Source organism: Pongo abelii, chromosome 5 (genome assembly GCF_028885655.2).
Source record: "Pongo abelii isolate AG06213 chromosome 5, NHGRI_mPonAbe1-v2.0_pri, whole genome shotgun sequence".
Taxonomy (NCBI): domain Eukaryota; kingdom Metazoa; phylum Chordata; class Mammalia; order Primates; family Hominidae; genus Pongo; species Pongo abelii.
This window is the reverse complement of record NC_071990.2, coordinates 15,403,721-15,426,400: the sequence shown is the minus strand read 5'-3', so window position 1 is coordinate 15,426,400 and position 22,680 is coordinate 15,403,721. Positions and strand designations below refer to the sequence as shown.

General features: G+C 42.8%; 1 protein-coding gene across 11 annotated transcripts in view; it reads right to left on the bottom strand.

Annotated features, from left to right (window-relative positions):
* JARID2 (jumonji and AT-rich interaction domain containing 2) overlaps nucleotides 1–22,680 on the bottom strand; it is a 280,235-nt gene that overhangs the window by 31,706 nt on the left and 225,849 nt on the right. For all 11 annotated transcript variants that reach the window (XM_063725366.1, XM_024248373.3, XM_063725365.1 and 8 more), the window contains one exon: nucleotides 5,069–5,304. In XM_063725366.1, coding sequence (XP_063581436.1) covers nucleotides 5,069–5,304 — 236 coding nt within the window. The remainder of the gene's footprint in view (nucleotides 1–5,068; nucleotides 5,305–22,680) is intronic.

Below are 22,680 nucleotides of genomic sequence, written 5' to 3'. Positions count from 1 at the left end.
CTCAGCCAGCAACACCATAGTGGGGAAACCTGGGACCCACCAATCTAACAAAAGGACACCCCTTTTCTTGGCCTGGACTTGTCTCTAAGGAGCCAACGCTTAATCGGTACAAAAGAAAACAAAAGAATGGAGGAAGGCATTGTCTTACCTTGCTACCGAAGGTCTCCCTCAACCCACCTCTGTATCAATTAAAACCACACAGCCCCAGTTATGCAGCCAGTGCACTACAAGGAAGGTCACCGCTGCACGTCCTGAGGGATTCCACATAAGAGTACACACAGGAAGTCATCTGAGCTCACTGAAGGATTACGTGGGCTACAGCAGGACCCTCCATTGAATGACAATACATTTCAGCTGAGCAGCTTTATACATAAGTGCTTGAAGTTGCTCCTTCTCTCAGCTCTGTTGTGGATTTCTGGCTTCTCAGCCCATTGCCCCCTAGCCCCCCAACCCAGCTCTGCAGAAAGTGAGGTGTCTGCAGCGTGTGCTCCTTGGCCCATAGCCATCCGTCACCCGTATCTCAGGTGATCCCAGGCACACGGCCATGAGATATTGGAGCAACCCCTCCTAGTCATAAGAATGGTTTCAACTTAACAGGCAAGGTTGAGAGCATTTTCAAGTTACGTTCAGCCAGATGAGTACTTGCAACAATACCTCATTCTTCTTGCAGAAGGGATATAAGGTGAGAGATATGAAAGTCCAGGACATCAAACGTTCCCACCTGACTTCGTTCTTAACAACAGAAATTCCATCTTAAAAATTGTACCCAATCCACACTCTGTGTGCTCGCTTTAAGAATAAAAATCCCTCCCCTCCACCCTTATGGGTTTTTCTCCACCCCACCACCGACACACACAATATTTAAATCAACTCAATATGATGACAGATGAAAAGGAGAAACATGCACTTCCAAGGCAGAGCAGAAGATGAGAAATGACTCTGATGTTTTTGGTTAACTAAGCAAAAATGTTTTAGTCGCTCAAGATTATGACGCTGTCCTCAGTTCAACCTCAGATTCACTGGCAAGTTCTTCTTCCCCACGAGAGGGAGCCGTTGAGCCGAGGCCTCTGCCAGCCTTTCAAAACAGAGCCAGAGGCCCAGAGAGAGAAACAGTTGGTGGCTGGGGGTAGTCCATTTGCACTTTAAAACTTGAATCAAAAACAAAGAGCCTAAACAGAAGCGAAATGCACTGGACAGACAGTGAGTTACGGAAGGGGAGGAGCAGCCTGCTCAAACACTGACCACAGCAACAGATGGGCAGGAGCCTTCTAGCCAAGGCCAAGGCGAATGGGCTCTAAAAGAGATGCCTGGGTTCTACTGGGCAATCCAGATGTACCTATAACCTCTCCTCCCACTGAAGGCAATGTACTGAGTCACAAATACCACGCCACCAGCAAGTGCAATTCAAATAACAAAATCATGTCATGAGAAGAAAACCTTTAACGTTTTTTAAAACTAATACGATTTTCTATGTTTCCTTCTCGACAGTCGTATTTTCCAGAACTTTAAAAGAATATTCTCAATTCCTTGGCCCTCTCTGAATCTTACTAGGGCAGGACTTTTCTGCAAGGCTTGTACATTTTTCATATGAAAACCTCTTCAGTGACAGTAGCCTATAGTTCAGTGGAAGGTCCTGCAAAACCAGTGGGATTAACCAGTTGATCATTTTCTTCTCACACTCAGCCTCAGCGTAAGAAATGAGAATCACATGTGGCCACATCTGGTGCAATATCCTGGCTTACAAACCACACAAATTTCTACCCAAGTACAAAACCTGCTCATGACTCTCTTGGAAAACTAATACTTCAAAACCCTTGCTAGAAATAAAGCTCGTCTGTTGGACTATCCTAAACTTGTTACTTTCTGTCACTGCATGTAAGCAGAACTACTATTGCAGGAAAGCAACAGAAAAACACCATTTGCTCCTTGGTGAGACCCTTACCAGACAACCAAATTGCCACCCAGGGGCACTCCCAGCCCCATGACAATGCAATGTTATACAGACATGTGCACTGCATGACAAAGACAGTTCATTTGGTATAATCAAGAGTAAACGGCCGGGGCCAGAGCCCTCTCACCAAGAAAAAGGCGTAGGTGAAGTACGCACTGGTGTGTTCTAACTCTCGGGTTCTAGGGACTCCATAAATTGCACACGCTATCAGATGGCATTGCCCAGTTCGCACTAGGGGAAGTGGTTTTAGACTCGGCAGACAGGCGCGTGCACCCACACAGCTCATTACAGCAAGCAGAGTAAAGGCACTTCTCAGCAGCACCCCCTAAAAATTATATCCCTCCACATTTCATACAGTCACATTTATGCTTTTCTTTTAAACTGAATAATAACAAAAAAAATCCACATATCATATTTGAAATGAAAGATCAGAGTATCCTCTGGGCCCATATCGTTCATGCAGTTGAAAAGATGAAAGGTCACAGTCTAATCACTTGTATCAAGCAGTCACAAGGGAATCTACAATTTGCTTTTATTGACCTTATTTTCAGAGTACTTAACTAATAGGATCTGAGGGTTTGAAAATTTTCCTTTTATTTCTCACAATGTCCCTGTATAAGGAGTTGGCAAGACGGGCTCCAAAGGAATAATAGGGCCCGGGAAGGTTAAATATCACATCTCAAGTCTCATTGAAGGTCAGAGTCAGAGCCAAATTACAATCTGGAGCCATGGGTCATCCCATCTGGGCTGGTTAGACTGGAACCCGGAAGGAGGAGGAGAGGGAAGAGGGAGAAAGTGGGGAAAGGGTGACAGGAGAGGATCCCCATCAGCACCTGCAGGATCGCCCTGCATGAACATATGGCGCTACCTGCAAGGACTCTACCCTGAGCCCTGGAAGCAGCTGAGATTCCCACACTAACTCAGAGGACAGAGGCCTGCTGTGTGAGGGGCACCCCAGGACCTCTTTCCTGCACCTAAGATCCTGCACAGGGAACAGGTCACACGAACATGCCATGGAGCATGGGGGCAGGCAGGGCCATCCCAGGCTAATGCGGTACTTGCTGTTCCTCCTCAGCTCTTTCCTCTGTCCAGCTGTGCTAATTCCTCTCATCCCCTTACAAAAACCTTCAACTGAATGAAGGCCAAGTGCTGAGAGTGAGCTCTGACCAGCTGAGACGACAGGCGTATCCCACGCATCCCTATTTGTGACCGCGCAAGAGGATGTGCGCACCTGTGTCTGTTTGTGCATGAGAACACGAACAGTCACATGTACATGACTCAGGTCCTCTGCCACCCTTCATTCCTGCCTCGCCATCCCAAGGATGGGTTGAGTCTCAGGGCAGAAAGGCAAGATCTGGAAGCTCACCTGGATATGGCCTCTAGTTCTGATGTGGCCCATGAGAATTTTACCACAAGCAAATTAAAAAAACTCAAAAAAGCAAAGTGGGATGAATAGAAGATAAAAACAACCCTACTCTAGGATTCTGGGAAAGCAGACAGGATGCAGTCACATGGTGTAATCACTGTCTTTCTGTCTTTCTCTCTGGGTTGCTTCTAATTCTGTTCTCTTCTATGAGCAAAAACCTTAGGTTGGAGAGTTCTGTACAAGTCTCCATCAGACCAACAGCATTGGGAACAGCAGGGCAGTGAAGAATCACCCAGGACCAAAGCTCAGTGCCTCCCTGGGCTTTGTGCCTCCAGTGCTGACAATCGGGGGGCCCAATGGTTGAGAGATGCCAGGTGAGCACATGGTGTGGCCCAATTCCACAGCATGGCTGTTGTCTGGGAAAACTGAGGTCTGTTTTGGCAACAGTGGCCAGTGTTTAATACGTGCTAGCTGTGTGTGGACTGTGGAAACATAAATGTGGTGATTCTTGCCACACCCAGCCCCCCACCAACTGCATACTGTTTGCTAGGTAAAGGTCACATGTGCATGCGTACATACCTGTCTGCCTATGTGTGACTATAGTCACATGTTCACGTTCAGAGAGAAATATCCACATCACCAAGAATGAGAAAGACCACCTCTACCACAAGATGAAATCAAGTATTTTCACACCACAATAACCATGTAAGTCACTCTGCAACACTGCCAGCCACAAAATCTCTTCTGTCCCCTCTACAACTTCCTCTGAAGCTACCTTTAAGGATCATAGCCTCCAGTCTCTTCTAGGGAAGATTTTAACACTCTATCTTTAACTCTGTGAGGAAAGCTCATCAATGATCCCGTGACTCAACAGATGTTAAAATGGAGTGGGGAACAGGAGCACAAGGTATCAGTGAAATGCCACCTGTCCGGGGACCAGCCCTCAGCTGTGTGCCTGCAGGAACCTGCCTTTATCCCCACTACTCATCCCTAGGGTTGTGAGAAATCAATGTCCAGGAATGGGAACATCTGGACAGCAATAATGGCCAAGCCCTGAGGGATTCTTCAAAACTGCCTCACCAGAACCGGCATTATCTGTGGCCCTGTTGGGGGCTAGGGGGTGGGGGGACAGTGCGGGACAGGCAGGGGCAGGAGGTGGTCAGGGTGGCAGCCACCTACACTCTGTGGATGCTACACAGCCTGGGACTCAAATGCCTTCAGTGGAAGAGGTGCCACCCAGCCACACCCAGTTCCACAGACTGCTCGGCAGTGGACACAGCATGCACACATTCTGCTTCAAAGGCCAGGTGGTGCAATGTTAACTTGTCACATCAAAAAGAACAGAAAAGTAGACCAGGATCATCCATTAACAGAACTATCCCATTTTGCAGACGTGTTTCAAAACCTACCCTGAGAAAAACATGTTCCCTGCCACTCTAACACTCATCTGGAGCCTAGGGTGGGTGGGTGGGAGAAGGCTTAAGTAAAAAAGTGAGTTCACTTTCTTAGTGAATGCAGCTGGTGAATGCAGTGGCACCCAGGGATGGATGCAAATCCAACTGATGGATCTTCGTAGGACAAAAGGTGCAGGTGCCTGCAGCTCATGCAAAGGTGCGCTCTGTCTCTCCCTGTCTTGCTTCTGAGCATCACCTCCTGCTTCTTGAGCCCTCTGAAGATGAATTTTTAGCTTGGTGAAGTGAAGTAGGAAACTGGGGTCTGACACACATGTAGGCACCCCTGCTGGACTTTACCTGTTTCCGTAAGTCCTGAGCCGACCGATGCAGAGGGGGGTGGTGATGGTTGGCAGCAAGCCCCTTGGCCGAGGAACCCGTGGAAGGGGCCGCTGCGGGGTGGTTCGCTGAAGCCTGCTCCCGGCGGCTGTCAGCCCGGTGATCGCTGTGCTTCTCCTTTGCGGGAGTGGCCTCTTTGCTTTTGTGTTTTTGAACAGGTTCCTTCTCCCGTGTTGACCTGCTGGAACCATTGAAAACTAGAAAGGAAGGAGAAAACAAGAATGAAATCACTACCTTGACCACCACCACGCAGGTTTGGCTTCTGTGTCCCCACCCAAACCTCATGTCCAACTGTAATCCCCATGTGTTAGGGAGGGAACTGCTGGGAAGTGACTGGATCATGGAGGCAGTTTCCCCTATGCTGTTCTCGTGATAACAAGTGCATTCTCATGAGATCTGATGGTTTAAAAGTGTTTCCCACCTCACGCTCTATCTTTCCTGCTGCCACGTAAGAAGTGCTTTGCTTCCCCCTTCGACTTCCACAATGAAAGTTTCCCCAGCCATGCGGACCTGTGAGTCCACTTAACCTCTTTTCTTTATAAATTACCCAGTCTCAGGTAGTATCTTTATAGCAGTGTGAGAAGGGGCTAATACACCTCTACTCCCTGAAGTCAGAAAGAATCAACCATCAAATGTCAGAGCGAGACTCCGTCTCAAAAAAAAAAAAAAGTCTATTCTCAGATTTAAAAGAGATGCATTTTGAGGCCAGAGAGCTACTGACATGCATGGGTTGGGGGCGCAGCTGCTTTATCTGACCTATCAGTGACAACAGAGATGAAGAAAGGGATGACAGAACTTTGAGCCAGACCCATTTTCTGTTCCTAAATTCAAAAATAGCAATAGCTAATAGCTAATATTTCTTAAGTGCTTCCTATAAGCCAGGGGAACTATGCTAAAGTCCTGAAGTACATTGAGCCTCTGAATCCTCAGAACAACCCTACTGGACAGGACACTTACAGATGGAGGCACAGGCCATGCCACCTATCCCTGGCACATGAAGTCAGCCTGCCTCCCAAGCCCACCCCATCCCACCCCAAACCCCAAGTGGCTACAAGTGAGAATTTCCAGTGAGCATGGTGCTTCCTACCCACGAGGCAGAGACTTCAAAAGAGAACAGGGATGCTCGGGGTTTCTATAGAAAACCAGAAACACCAATGTTATGGGTTTATCCTTCTGCTTTACAGCCCCTTCCCATGGAATAAACGAGCCTTTCACATCCATTTCTCTGGAACCCACAGGTCTTGTCTCCCCACAAACAGTCCAAACAGGGCCTGTTTCTTCAGGGAAGGAGGAAGCACACCCTGTTCCTGGGTTGCTTTAGGCAGATCAGCAAGGGGAAGCTATAGTGATATTTTAGCCATCATCCTGCCAGAGGGAGTTTTCAAAAGGTTACTGTGTCCACTCATCCATCTGGCACTTGAGCAACTCCAGGCCATCCCCACCCCAACCAGGACTGGCAGAACTTCAGGTAGAATTCCCCCACCCCCACAGTAGCAGATGAAAGTGAAAATTATTCCTCCTTTGAGTTGTAAATCTCTTCCTATTGGCTTGCAGAAGGGGAAATCAAATCTTTCCTCCTCTAAACATCTTACCTGTCTGTCCTTTTTGAAGACTCCCTTTTCCCCAACATTCAATCTCACATGGAATTTTAAAAGTCCTTTAAATTATATTAATGCCTTATAAATTGCAAATACCGTCCTCTTTTGCCATTCACTTTTTCATTTGCTGTGGCCAAATCTGCTAACAAATTTCTTTCAGTTTCTTGCTTTCATGCTTAACGTATCCTTCCGTATATTTTCTCAAGTTTTATCAAAGTATAACAATTAAAATGGTATGTTTACAGTATGACATGTTTTAATACATGTATAAAGTGATTAATCAAGCTAATTACCATACCCAATCCCCTTACTTTTGTGCCAAGAATATGTAAGATAAGCAACTTTTGAGTATACACTACATTATTAGTGACTAGTCACAAGGCTGTCCAGTAGATCTCCAGATTTTCTCTCTCCCTTCAAACCAACTTTGCATGCACCCTTTCATCAACATTTCTCCATTCCACCACCCACGCTTTCAAATGGTAAAATAATCTTCTAAGTTTCCTTCTAATTGTTTTCTAATTAAACTGCTTGGATTTAATTCTTTAGTCCAACTGTCATGGTATAAGATGGAGATTTACATTATCCCTATCTGGATTATCAGTTGCCAGCCTTTATCTCAAAGTTCCTTCCAGCACCAGTGATTAACAGATTTTAAAATACTGAAGGAAAGACCAGGCCACGTCAAAATATGGGATACAATCTGATGCTGCACAAGATTCTACTGGATACTCTCAGTTACAGAGAAAATGGAGAGTTTCAAATGGTTGGCATTTATTCTAAGTCTAAGTAACTACCCATTGTCAGAAACCATCAATCATGCCCAAGCTGGCAGTATCTGTGCTAGCTTTCAAGACAAATTAAAAGCAACATCCGTAAGAAGTCATACTTCAATGTGATTAAAAATCAAGCCAAGGGAACATGAATCTCGGCAATTCTTGACTGTTCACCAATCTTCTAAAGCAGTGAACACAGCTTATTAAAATATAGCATAGGAAGTAGTTGCTTTTTTCTTTTTCAAATCTCCAATACTCCTCCAAACTTCTCTGTGCTTTTTCCTGCCATTAAGACATGTCTCATGGTGAGGCCTGCTACGAAGAAGCACCAGTTCTATAATTACTTCTCTTTATTCAGTTAACAAAATATTACTGTATGGGTTTGCCACCCTTCAAAACAATATCTGCAGCTCACTCCCAGCTCTGTTGTTTGCAGCTGGGCAAGTTATTTAATCCTCAGTTTTCCCATCTATAGACTGGGGATAGCAGATGTTCCTGTAGGTAGAACATCTACCACAATGTCTGGAGTGCAGTAAGTAGGCACACGGTATTTGGGAGACATTATCACTGCATGTTTAAAAGGGCCATCTCAGGTTACTGCACAATCAGATTGTGGGCAAATCTCTTTTTGCCTCATATCCCTCCCTGCAGAGAGAGTATAAAGAAGGGCTTCAATGCAGACAAACACTGGTCCCAGCAAGACCCAATACAACCTCCTACTCCTCTGGGTCATTAATTTGTCCACACTGACCATGCCTGTTACGTCTCCTACTCATGCCAGACCATGAATGAGAGTCTGTGGACAAAGTCCAGCAGAGCCAGGTGCCTCTTAACACTTGCCAGTATCACTTTCATGGGAAAAAGAGGAGTAGCTAATCACCTGCCTGAGCAAAAAGAAATACAACACTGAAAACACATCCCAATTTTCCACTAGCGACGTATGGTCAGATCAGTGGATCTCAAAGGAGATTTAAAGACCCTTCGAGGACCTAGAAACCCTTGCAGGAGATGTGCTAGGGTCGAAACTATTTCATAATAATACAAAGACATTATTTGCCTTTACAATGGGTAGACATCTGCACTGATGGCACAAAAAATGGTAGGTTAACTATAAGGGAAATGCATATCAAAACCACAATGAGATACACCACTTTACATCGACTAGGATGTAAAGTCATATCATAAAGATGGATAATGATGACTGATTGCAAGGATGTGGAGAAACTGTAACCCTCACACACTACTGGCGGAAATACAAAATGGTTTCTCCTTTTCAGATAGTTCCTCAAAAGGAGAAACGCAGGAGTTCCCATATGACCCACCAATACCATTTCCAGGAATGTACACAAGGGAAATAAAAAATATGGCCAAATAAAAACTTGCACACAAATATTCATAGCAGAATAATTACTAATCGTTAAAAATTGGGGGAAATCCCCGAAGATCCAACTGATATTTATTTAGAGAAACATAAAGTGGTATATCCATACAATGAAGTATTAGCCATAAAAAGGAAATCAAGTACTGATACATGCTATAGTACATTTAATGGGTATATTCTATAATGTGTGAATTTTATCTCAACAAAATATATTTTTAAAATATGGGTGAAATCACTGGTACTTTAGCATAAACAAAGGCAATGGCACCAAACAACTGTACACTAATCTAATATGCATTTCATCCCTGCTACCATGGATTAGTAGCAGTTAAAAAAAAAAAAAAAAAGAACCAGTTTCACTTAAGAATGACCTTGATAAAGTCATACAAACAGTGAGTATGACTGAATCATGGCCCCTGAGCACACACACTTTGTGTGACAAGATGCTATTACACATAAAGCACTTCTCCTATATACAGAAATACAATGATCATCTCTAGGGAAAAGCACTTGTGTGACTGTGCAAGTTTTGGGCTAGCCCCTTTTTTTCACAGGATGTTATTTTTATTTCAAGAAGGACCAACACACTATAGTTCTTCGGACTTAGTTATTTGTAGTTTTTACTTACTTACTAGATTTTTTCAAAAATGAACAGAGCAAGCCTGTCTATTCAAGGAAAGTAACTAATAGTCGTTGCTGCCAATGACAGAATTCATGCTTTCAGGCAAAAATTAGAATTTCAGAAAACCAGTGTCTGCCATCATGAGTTCGACAGAAATTCTTTGATGATGTACCCTTGTTCATTACCAAAGGTGCTAACAAGAACTCACTGAACCATTATTTTCAAATGAACAACACAGGATGCTACAAAATAGTGCATGGGTTAAAGGTCCATTCAAAGAAAAAGACAAATCAATGGATATTAATGTAACAGTATGAAAAGTTCACTGATACAGGTACAGGTTCCCAGAGCAACTGACCCGTAAGAAACTACCGGTAGAGCCTACTATCTTATCAAGTACTGAAATCATCTACAAAGGCCGTTTCGCATGTACATACATATTTATCCGAAACTGATTTTCTTCATATACATCAACCAAACTATGTACTGCAACACTCAAGAGATGAATACGGAAGCTGTATCATCTAATATGGCTGTATCCTACTTAGTAAGACATTAACGGGATTAACAAAAAGGTCAAATAATGTAACTCTTAATAAGTTTTTGGTTCTGGACTATGATTATTTTTCATTAAAAAATGCTATATGTGTTTAATATGTAACTGGTTTGTGTCATTTTTTAAATGAATAAATATCTTAAAGTGTCTTCACTTTTAATTCTAATATGGTAGACATGAGAATTAAAGCTGATATTAATAAATATAATCCACATTAATAAAAGCCTTTTGGGGTCCCTCAATAACTTCTAAAAGTAGAAAGGGTCTGGAATTCAAAATGCCTGAAACCCCGGGGCCAGATCATCTGTTCCATTGCTCCTTACATGATGATTTCAAGAAGCTTCATGTGTCGCATAAAAACTGACAGAAGTCACCTGTTCGGTGATAAGTCACTTGGCAGGGCAAGGCCAGTTGCTAAGCTGGGATTTTCACAGACACTTGAAGAGTGTGACTGTGGTTAGTTAGCAGTATCTTTCTTATCTGAAAAAAAACAGATCCTTCGTTGCAGTATCCGTACCTGAAACCAGATGCACAACTCTCTGGTTGTATTTTGAGGTCACAAAACCTACCGCTCTGGAAAATACTATGGACAGCAAAGCAGTGAGTACTAGGATTATAGGAAAGGGGAACCGGAGGGGAGACGGAGGCAGGTGAAATTAACATAGTGAACCATAAACTGGCTGCTCTGAGGACTTCAGCAAGGTACTCTACTAAAGAATATGTTGATGAGATATCTGGAAATGGAAGAGTTTTCAAACACACAGAAATTAAAAACTGAATCAAATTAACTTTCATTTGCAAACAAAGAGAAGGTTTCCAAGCAAACCCACTTTTTGTAACCATCATGCTGTTTTAGAGCAGCGATATACCCAAATGGCAAACATAGCCAGAAAGTCAAATCATGTGTTAAACGGGAAGTAAAGGGGCAGGGGGAGGACTGGGCAACACCGACAGAGCCAAAGACAAGGTATATTTTGTACTCAACAGCTCATTAATTTTAAGTGTCGTGGGAACCTGCCAGTTTTACTCCTCCAAGTAATTATCTTTTGTCTTAATTTGTAAGATTCGAGAAAGGGAGAAAAGAGGAAAGGAAAAAAAATATTCACTCTCACAGGGAAAGATTAAACCCTGTGAACACAAGAGAGAGAAAGACAGAAAGTTCAATGTATAGAAGTCCTCCACACACTGTCCCCAATTAAAAGAAATAATTGGACTAGTTTCTTTAAGGAGAGAAAAAAAGCATTCATCACTGTGAACCATATTAGGAAATTGTATTGTACTCAGATACAAATAGCTTTACATTAACGAACAGAGACAAATATATTGATTTGTATACACATACTCTGAAAGTTAAACGGCCTATAGAAAAGTGTTTTCACACCACGGCAGGCAAAATCTTTAAATCCAAAGGCTGTTATTTTGATTTAGGGTCACCTCATCCCTGAGAAGGTAAGATTTGCTCCCAATGAGGGATGAAAAAGATATGGGCAAAAGAAGTTACTTTAGAAACATATTTAATAGCAATCCTGTAACAATTTGAAAGGTAGAGAGCTACACTTTCCTAGGGGAATTCACATCTATACCTCCAGGGAGCTTGTCCTAAACAATGTTCCCCAAAAGCTTTGTTCGCATATTTAGATGCTGACACAAGTTTCCTAGAAGAGACCCTCAAAGAAGGCAGCCCTATGAAAAACTGATCGCAACGTTTTTAACACCCTCACTACATGCACAGACTCTTGATTTTGATGTCTAGTTCTGCTCACCAACACCATTTGGGCCTCAATTCCCTGAACTACAGACCAGCTGGTTGCTTCCTCTTATCCGCCCTCCAGGACTTGCTGAAGTATTTTGAATAAAGTATATAAGTGCTTTGCGTTCTTCACAGAAAGGAGTTATGCAAATATAAGAAGAATGATCTTTTCGAAAGCTCTTGCTGCAATGGCAAAGATCCACATGGGAAAAATATAATTTTTAGAGAAAGCTGACAAAGCTGGCCTTCTACTTTTACCTGTCTCCAAGCGCCTCCCAGTACCAGATGCCCGTATCTTGCCAATTACTCATGCTAATAAAGGCACCTCATCCAAACACAAGAGAGAATCCTGATGTGTATTATTAGATTATTAGATGTGTATGAAACAGGAGTCCTTACTTGGCATCCAGCAAAAGTTATAAGATATCCTGGGATTATGCAGTGTATGACCTGAAATAATATAGTTCAGAAGGCCTAACCTCCTTGAAAGAGAAAAATCCAGACAAGGACCATTCCAGAGAGTCAGCCGAAACATCTGCTAGCAAGGCAACAAAGGAAAAGAAGACCCTGAAGATGGGACCGAACTAACCCCCAAATTAAAATACCTTCTTCCTGTCCACACCCCAAAACAAATGAAAGGGGCAAAAAAAAAGAATCACTGTAAATAAAGAAGAAATGTGTTAAGCAAGGGAAAAGAGATCCACCGCAAGTTTCTGATCTCAAGCCAGATATTTAAATGTACGCTTCATGTTATTACAAGGCATCCCTTCCTTGGGCAAGACACAGACTCCGTCAATTGGCTGGCATTAAATCCCTGTTACTGTACAAAAGCCACACTTGCTCCCTGGAGCCAGTTCAACTTTGAGTCACTATTGTCTGAAAACAATGGAATGTCTGCCAACCTGTGCCAACAGTTCAAATGGATTTTAACGTAGCATGTGTGAGTGCTGTAACCCGGTTTGCCCTGGGCCAAAACAGCTCCACCAACGTAGCTACAGCATCCACGTGTAAAACTAGGGAAAGCTGCAAGAACACAGCTTAGGTGAGCAAAAGCCCCATTATCAGCTTGCATCCAGCCAGCAACTCACTCGCACAGGGAACAAACATCAACCTGGGAGGCAAAAGAGAGAAACTTCAGCTGCCTCTGTACTCCGAAACTCCAGTATCATAAGCAAATTCTACTGGTTTACAGGCTTTGTAAAACCCTTCTGGAACTTTCACACAATGAAATCTCTTTCATTTTGATCACAATTATAACAGAAATCTGGAAATAGAATGTTTAAAGCCAATCACATCTTCTTCCTTTTCTATAGAAGAACTTAAATTCTGTAATATTTTTCCCACCAATTACCACTTGGTTGTCACTCTCGTCATGATCTCCAAGTGTGAATGCATTATGTGCAATGATAAAATAACAGACTTGGATATATCTTCCCTTTACACAAATTTCTTGCATATATTCCTGCTAACATACGACACTAAAAATTAAAAGACCTTTATGACAATATAAAGGTCAGGACAACAGAAAGACCATAAATCAGGATGAATGGTTTTTGTCATCCTGAAAAATGGCTTCTTGGCCCTCTTGGCCCCCAAAAGCACTGAGGAAAAGATGGCAGACCTGATGATTACTAGTCCCGCGGCCTGTGTGGGCATCAGTCACTCTAAAATGTTTGCGTTAACGGCAAGGGAGGAACAGCTGGACAAATGGCCTTATGGGGCAACGGGCAGTTGGTCTGCAAGGGTGTCATGCTTTATCACTGGCAAGAATCAAGGCAAGAGCACAGAACTGCAGGTTACACTCAGAAAAGGATGGCGTTAACTCCTAAAGAACACACGAATAAAATGTTTCTGCAGTTTTGGGTTTCATAAAACCCTAAATCCGGCTGGGCGGGGTGGCTCACACCTGTAATCTCAACACTTTGGGAGGCCGAGGCAGGCGGATCACCTGAGCTCGGGAGAGCAGCCTGGCCAACACAGTAAAATCTCTACTAAAAGTAGAAAAATTAGCCGGGCGTGGTGGCGGGCACCTGTAATCCCAGTTACTCAGGAGGCTGAGGCAGGAGAATCGCCTGAACCCGGGAGGTGGAGACTGCCGTGAGCCGAGATCGCGCCATTGCACTCCAGCCCGGGTGACAAGAGTGAGACTCCATCTCAAAACAAAACAAAAAACCTAAATTCCAAAAATAATGATTTATAACAGGCCAACCACATCTGAAGTCGTGATAAGAATTCTGGCTTACCTTTGGATTTGAGGAAGGAATCTGTAAACTGTTTACTACACACTGAAAGAGAAACACCCTTAAATATGCACATGGGAGTTAGACCAGAACGCATCCCATTGAAACAATTGATTATATAAGTTATAGGCAACTTGGTCATTTTCAAAGTAAAAAAGTTAGCACGAGGAAACTAAATACAGTCGGCCCTCTCTATCTGTGGGTTCTGCATCCATACCTGAGAGTAGTGACCCCACCCTCACATATCCTCCCCCACACAACCCCAAGCAGCATTTTGAGTCAGGTATTAATAATATAATTTTACAAAGGAGGAAAACTAAAGCTTAAAGAGGCTAAATAACCTTTTTAGTCCTGACACCAGGCTAAAAAGAGGGATCAGAGCCAGAAGCTTCTCTTCCACCACCAGATACACCATCTTCTAGCTGCCTGTCACAGAAAGAGTTACGAAGGTAACAACACTAAACTCATGGGGCATGGGCCAACTATCCCAAAGTGTGTACCTATATCCCCCTCCAATGCCCTACGAGGCCAGTGGAACAAATAAATACTTTAGCAAAGCAAGAAGAAACAGGGAAAGGATGATAATCCTGACACAGGAATTACCAAGACCTTCTACCACACTGAAACAGCTCACAACATAGTTCTGGTGAGGCTGATGATGTCACAACACTCAAGGATAATAGCTGACTCTTTGACAATCCTCATCATGTCCCAGGCATTTGAGATACATAAACTTTCTCGGGTTTTCCTAGCAATTATAAGGTTGTTCCAGGCACCAGATCTTTTCAATCACATTATGTTAATGATAATACGCAACACAGCAGTTTCTAACATTAACTGTTATAACATGTATCAATTCATTTAGTTATTGCCAAAACCTATGATCTCTTCTTTAGAGATAAGAAAACTAAAACAGAAAAATCCTAAGGTTGCAGCCATAAGTGTGTCAGTGCTGTAATCACGACGCTCTGAACCATTCTACTGAACGGCCTCTGAGGAATACCGCCCCAAATGCGTAAAGGGGGTGGTTAGAAACATACATTGTATAACTGGTCTCTACATGCATTACTGCTCTTAAAAAAAAAAAAAAAACCAACACTCCCATCCCATATTCCAACTTTTTGGAATAGTCACTTGCCTCAACAGGAAAAATGGAGCTACCAGAGGTTAAAAAGAGGTAAAGAGAATATCACATATTCTCTCGGGGGCGGGGAGGCGGCATTTGTCTGTTACAGAGTGTCTGTCCCCACTGAACATAGCAGGGCTATGGCAAGCTCCTGACCCTGGTGCATGACCGACCCCCACACCCCCACCAACCGCCCAGACAAAGAGAGGGCTCAACGCCCCTCAAAGGCAACCACAGAGCACAAATGTGATAAACTCGTCCAAATGATTGCTTTTTGGCCCTTACACAACATACCCCCGGTGTGAATCTAAAAGCAATTAAATCATTCCAGCTGGGAGTCCAATGACATGTTGTTTAAAAACTCTTCTGAGAAATATCCCTCTTCAGAAAACGATGTGCACAAAAGAAACAATAGCCACTCTTCTTCCTTCCATTTTTAAGTTATAAAAAGCATTTTAAAAGATATATATCAGCTGATTTAGCAACAAGCCTTCACCAAGGTCTCCTCCTCAAAGGACTCAGAAAAGCCAAGGTAAATTCATTCCAAAGGTATTTATTAATTCCTCTAGTCTACCTTACTTACCCCCTAGAAAAAATAACCAATTATGAGAGCTTAAGAAAAATCTAGGCATTTCAAATATCAACTTGTAATATAAATACCCACAAAGCAGTGTTTTGATTGTGCTGTTTGGTTTCCAAATAGTCATTACCTAAGGGCTCTATTTTTAGAATCATTTGAGATTCTGTATATGTAAGAGTATTTTGGAAACTGATGTGCTATTGAAATAGAAGTTGCTGGAAGCATTGTTATTGTAACCCTTGAGTGCCAACCCAAGGTTAAAAGCTCATGTGATGCTGTCCAAATCATTTCAGATTATGTATTTTAATAAACAAATCCATTTCCATTAGGATGTTCAGTGGATTACAAATGAGCACATTAGAGTCCTGTGTAATGTTTGCAAAACAAAACATCTGCCTGGGGACAGCAGGCTCTTGCAGGAAACTACTGGCATCAGGACTCCTGCTCGGAGGAAGAAGGGTACGGTCTCAGGCCCATGTGGAAGCTGATGGCAGGACACTGTGGATGGTGTGTGTGTCCTCTCCTGCCACCTCTGCCATGAGGCCAGATGTCCCAGCTCCATGAGTAGAGCCACTCCCCTCCTTTGTGGAGAAACAAGATGAAACAGGACACCCCTGGCAGTCTGGGTTCTAGGTTCTTCAGCTAGCTGCTGAAATAAAGCTGTTCTCCTTGAAATGTGGCCTAATTAAAATTTTGGCCAAATCCACCCCAGTAGTAAAGCATCAGTTTTCCACACTTTGTTTTCTGTGTGTTTATCTCCCCACATTTCAGTAGGGGTGATCCCTCTGGGGAGGATACAGATGTTGCTAGATTTCCTAACACGCCTCAACAGCTCGAGCATATAAAATAGGGAAAAGCACAAATCTGATAAGAGAAATACCCTGTAATGGAGAAGTCACAAAACAACCAGCTTGCTCTCCTCCCCTTTCTCTTGTGAAAGATTAACAATTCTGAGCAGTTGCTTGAATACACAATCGTGATGCCCTCACCCAGGTTCTTCCTGCAAGAAAACCTATTTTAAGACCTGTGTCTTCTTCACCCAAGTCAGAAACCAAAAGGACACAAAGATCATCTGCCTCTACATTTTAATGTTTTCAAAAAATGAGGGAGCAAAACTGAGGTGTGAGGAGGGAAGACTGAGCTCTCACCTTCTTAACTAACTATATCCAAACCTCTCTTTCCATGCAGCCAGAGAACTTATTTTCATCTAAAAGCACAGCTCGTGTTTTGCTTCTATTTACCAAGAGCACTCCAAAATCAGGGAACAGGGGTAAGGGCAGAGCATCACAGCTTCCTGAGGTCGCAGGTACAGCATGGCCTGGCTCAGGTGCCTTGTCTCATGGCACAATGTGGGGCTAGTGGTACAGGCGGTACAGGCGATTATGCAAGAGAAAATGCTAGTTGCAGGGCTAAGCCAGGACCTGGGCCTCCCTGGCAGTTCCATAGTACCTGATGTGGCCTGAGATGTGGTGCTCTCCAGGACCCTTTTCCTCTGTCTGCAGTTCAGAAGAGGCCTTCCTCAGGTTCAGAAAATTGCTAACCTCTTTTCTGACAGCACCTGCAGAGCTCCAAGCTTGATTAGATTTACAAGGCACTGGTGCCTGATTGCCTTTTTATTGCAAGGAACCCTCTCTAGGAAGATCTGTTTCATTTTATGTTACGTCACATTTAAATAAATACTCCCTTTGATGACTGATGGATACTCATAATGAAATCCCATTATAAGAAATTTCTAGGAATTCTGCTCTAAACTTACAGAGAAATGGACCTCAGTGAAATTTTGCAGTAAAGAACTTTTAGCTGCCATGGGAACTGTTGCCAACATTTGATCTGTATTTATTACACATGAAAACAAAGCTCCAGGTGATCCCAGCAGTCTGACCACTTGGAGGATTCTTGTGTAAACCACTGGTGTCAACTGGGATTATTACTGACTTTCAGCAACTCAACCTTTGCTTGGAGGATGCAACAGTACACCAGTTTTCCTAAGGGTTATAAAAGAATGAAGAAAACAAAGTATAGATAGCAATGTAAATGGGGTTGAAGACAGGGTGGGATATAAATGTTTTAATCTGGACAAGTCACTATTACCTCAGGGAAAGAAGAATGGATTACAGGGACAAAATTTTATTTGGGAACCTTCACCCAGCTGAATAGTGATCTTGGAAATGTCATTTTCCTTGAACATACGACAATGGCTGGCATCCACCATTAGAGATCTGAATGGCTCTACTGTTGCCCATGATACAGCCTCATTGTTTCCTTATGCTGGGATATAAACGAATCAATGACTGGACAAATTAATGCTAATCTACTCTATCATGCTGATTTCACAGAAGTAGAAATTAACAATCAGAGAAGCTAAGTAAATACCTTGCCCAAGAACACACAGCTAACGAGTAGCTAAAAAAAAAAAAAAAAAAGGCATGCAACTAAGTTCCTGATGACTGTTCAATGGTGGCAAAGACATTCCTAGGAAATGAACAGACAAAAATGACAACAAATATGCATATTGAGCAACATGGCATTATACTGTAATTTTAATTATCTAGAAATGGTTGAGGAAGTAGCAATGTTAGGCATGAGAATATTCCACAGCTGAGAATGTTTAATTTTGAAAGAATGCCACACTTTGGTTTTTATCAATTTTGGATAAGATGATCAATAATTTCCTTCTCTACTGTTGAAAACAGTAACTTCAGAAATAGTCTTATGTTCAATTAGCACCTCTTGCCTGAGGGATTACTCCCAATATCACAAGTGTTTCCTTTAATAAACTGACGTCAGTTTGTTTCCTTGTCATCTGCCTTGATATAAAAGCGGATGTGAAATAGACTGGGGAAGGCAGCACAGCTAGCCAGCTACTGAGAGCTCAGTGTTTTTCTACAATACTGCTTGAACCTGAGGCTGACATTGGCTTTCTTCAAAGCTGACTTTGGTTTCACGAAACCACCATGTTCCCCCGGGTCATTTGAAATCGGAGGAGCATTCCAAGCGGCCTGTATATTACTAAGCTGGCTTTATTCCATTCCCTCCACTGGCGTCATAAGGAAGCACTGACATCCTGTGGATTGTTAGTCTTTGGCTTCCAAGGCCATTCAAGCCATGTGGCAACAGCAGGAAGGACTCTGCAGAGACCTATATCCCAGGTAGCGGCTTGTGGGGATTTTTTCTTTTCATATGACTTCACAAAAGACTTGGTACTCAGATGCCTACAAAGGGACAACAAATACACAAAACCCATAAATATACACAAAAACTACTAAATGTCTTAATGGAGCCCCAACGATCACACCACCCCCCTCTTAAGGACCTTGGTATATGAGTGTGAGGTGAGTGGCAGGACACAAAGCGGGGGGGCACACACATCAGAAGACAATGGAGACAAGTCACCCAGGTAGCATCACCAAGTGACAGGGAATGACAAAGATGAATGAGACACTGAAACCTGTTTCATCAGGAGAAACACAGGTAAAGACCTGAATGTCTTCTGACGTTTCTGACAGATGTGCCGGGAGACATCATCTCCCATTAGCTCCTTGTGGGTAGATCCTATTGCCGTGTTCATCTGTGCTATCTTTCAGAGCACTTACGTCAGCACAGGGGCTTACATTTTTCTCATTTATACAGAAGTTAATCTTATTTGATTTAGGAAAGAAAAGGTAACTCCATAAATGGTTAATATCATTCACCATTGTTAACATGGCAAAGATTCTATGATTATGTCTCAGCACTTATCACAATAAAATAAGTTTGAGCTCTCTCCAAATCCTCCACAAATACAGCAATTTTGGGAACATGTAAACACGAAATCTTTCCTAACACTTACGGGTATTCACATTTGCTAAAAACTCACAAATTCTGTAGGAAAAATTCTAGTGGAGTTGGTTTCATGCTTGTCTCTTTGACTTGCATAGGAAACGGAATTTTTCTGACCAGGTTAAGATCTAAAAAATGCCCAGGCATAGCAATAAAAAGAAAACCTCAGACTAAATAAGATTCAAACTCCCCTATGCTGCTGCTGAAGAGCAATGAATTAAATTGCAGAGGGACATGCCCAGGAAGTGAGTGCCTGCTCCAGGAATGGGCAGGCCTAACACAGACTGAACAGGGAAATGGCTGGGGACTCTGGACAACAGAATGGGACAGCAGGAAGGACTGCAGTCTGGACAGATCTAAATACAGGTCTCTTGGGCCTGCAACAATCCCCCAATCAAACTTCCCCTGAAGTTCAGGTGCAGGCAAACAGATTGCACAGCCCCATGGCATCTCCCAAGATGGTAGTTCTGGGACTCTGCTGGGTTGAAATCAAAGAAAACCCATTCACAACTCAAATATAACATAATCAAAATGGTAGCGGCTTGGAGGTTGGGGGTAGGGCTAATCACAGATGACATCAATCTAATTAAAGTTATAAGCCAGCTGCTCAGGGATGTGAGAAGGGCCTTTCAGTTTGGTTATCTACAAGTCTCAGAAAAGGAAGCACAGAAAGGTTTGCACGTTTCAGTAAAGTTAGTCCCCTCACTAAGCCCAGCTGGTTTGGGTATGCTTCCTGCAGCTCCTCTATCTGATGCTGTGACTCTACTGTAAAAGAAAGGATGACAGAAGAGACGGGAAGGAAGAGGGACAGCAAGGAGGGCAAGGGCACAACTCAGAAACGGCAGTAGGAGGTGGGTGTGTCAGTGCTTATCCAAGACCACTCATTCCACCTAGTCCTCCCAGCCTGGAGCCAGGATTCACACTATCCTACCAGCCCCTCACCGAGAGATATCAAAATTCATGAGGGGACAAAAACATCCCAACACTGTTTCTGGAAATATCTTAATTAACATGCATTAAATTTTTAATTCTAAAATTTAAAAAATTTTTAAATAAAATTTTAAATTTTAAAAAATAAAAAATGAAAAAGTAGAATCTCCTAAGATTTTCGAAACTCAGAAGTTTGTGTGTGTAAATGCAGAGATGTTTCTATAGACAGTTACACTTTCCTTGACTCCTAGTGGCAATGACAGAGGTCAATGTAGAATCATTAAGCCCTCCTTTAGGTGAGAGCTCAGCCTATCCCTTCACCCTCATTCCATCCCCTTCTTTCATATGCTCCACGTAACGTACTGCCAGATAGTCACTGTCCCTGCACATACCTAAGGTCAATGCAGATGATGATTCTTAACATTAAAAACTGAATCCATGAGAAAAATCAGCATGTGAATCCAATATCTCTAAATCAAGCTCAAACACTCTGGAAAACAAAGGAGTTAGCGACTCTAGTACAACTGCACTAGTATACATGGGATTAACTCAACTGATCAAGACGGCAGATAAATTCACCTGCCCAATCAGCGTAAAAGGGTGAAAAACAACTTATGAAAGGGACCCAACCCGATACTACACTGATGAAACAGATTTCTATCATACAGCCATGCAGAAGATAACAGACGAGGGTAATTTCATCTTTTGTTCATATTTCTTCACACTTCAATCTCTATTAAACCAAAAAGAAACCTAGAAAATTAAATTCCGTCACAAGAAAAAGTTCTCCAGAAGTTTCCTTTCTATCCATATTATATTTCAAAAACTTAACTTATTCAGGAGGCTTCAAGCAGCAACTCCAAAATGATAAATTTCTGGTGTATTCTCAATAATTCTGTTGTCTCTCACCATCAACACAAACTCACAAAGATTATAAAGTTATTACCTTTCCACAAATCAACCCCTTCCTAATTTCTATTCAATTACCTTCACCCCTGCCTCCGCAGGCCCCTGGGAAAAGCTATGCCACTGTATCTTCTCAAGTTCCGGTTCACATCAGCTGTTGCCTGGATGGAACTCTCTGAATACAATAATTTTTTCCTTTATTTCAGACTAAAGTGTGCTACCAAAGGAATCGTTCAGAACTTGACGCATTTCCTCTTACTCCCACATCTAAAATCATCAACAGTTTCCTATTCTGTTATTAGAATTCTTTCTCATGCCCAGGTCTTTCCAGGTCACCAAAGAATAGACCTCCATACTGGCGGAACAACAGGCAACAGTCCCAAAAACAGGCATTACTGCGCACCGCTCTGTTTCCGATGTTCTTCCTCCTTAGAAATTACATCTGTACACTAATACCTGCATTCCAATTCACATATGCAGCTCTCTTCCAATCACCCAGATGCCCTCATGACCACAGCTGCAGGTAACAACCTTTCCCTGAAAGGTTAAAATGTTGTTACATTTTGTATTTACCCCATCTCCCCAATTAAACCACAACTCCTTAAAAAGAGATTGCACCCTCTACTATGCAGATGTGTCACCTAAACACAATCAAAAGAGGCAAGCCAGATGAACAATTATTAAGTGGACAGAGCAGAAATGCCCAACAATAATGAAAGCTAGACAGAGATTTCAATCATGTCTAAGCTGTGCTTGTCCTGAGCCTCTATTTCCCAGTGAATCCAGAAAGGCAAATGATAGCTCAGTGCACAGGCACCAAGGAGAAAAATGAGCAGCTCTCCTTTGCCTCAATCACTTACAGACAGCACTGATTTTCTGCCATTTGTAGACAAGGCTTCTCTATCTTACAGGGTCTCAGTGGGTCCTAAGTAAAATATGTCCAGTGGAGTAGCTGATAGGAGGGCAACGGAAAACAGCCATATCTCCTGACTCCCATTCTCTTTGCTTCCCTCCTCTTTCTTTCCCCTTTTTTTTTTTTTTTGAGACAGAGTCTCACTCTGTCACCCAGGCTGGAGTGCAGTGGCACGATCTCGGCTCACTGCAACCCCCGCCTCCCCGGTTCACGCCATTCTCCTGCCTCAGCCTCTCGAGTAGCTGGGACTACAGCAGCACACCACCATGCCCGGCTAATTTATGTATTTTTAGTAGAGACGGGGTTTCACCATGTTGGCCAGGATGGTCTCGGATCTCTTGACCTCGTGATCTGCCCACCTCAGCCTCCCAAAGTG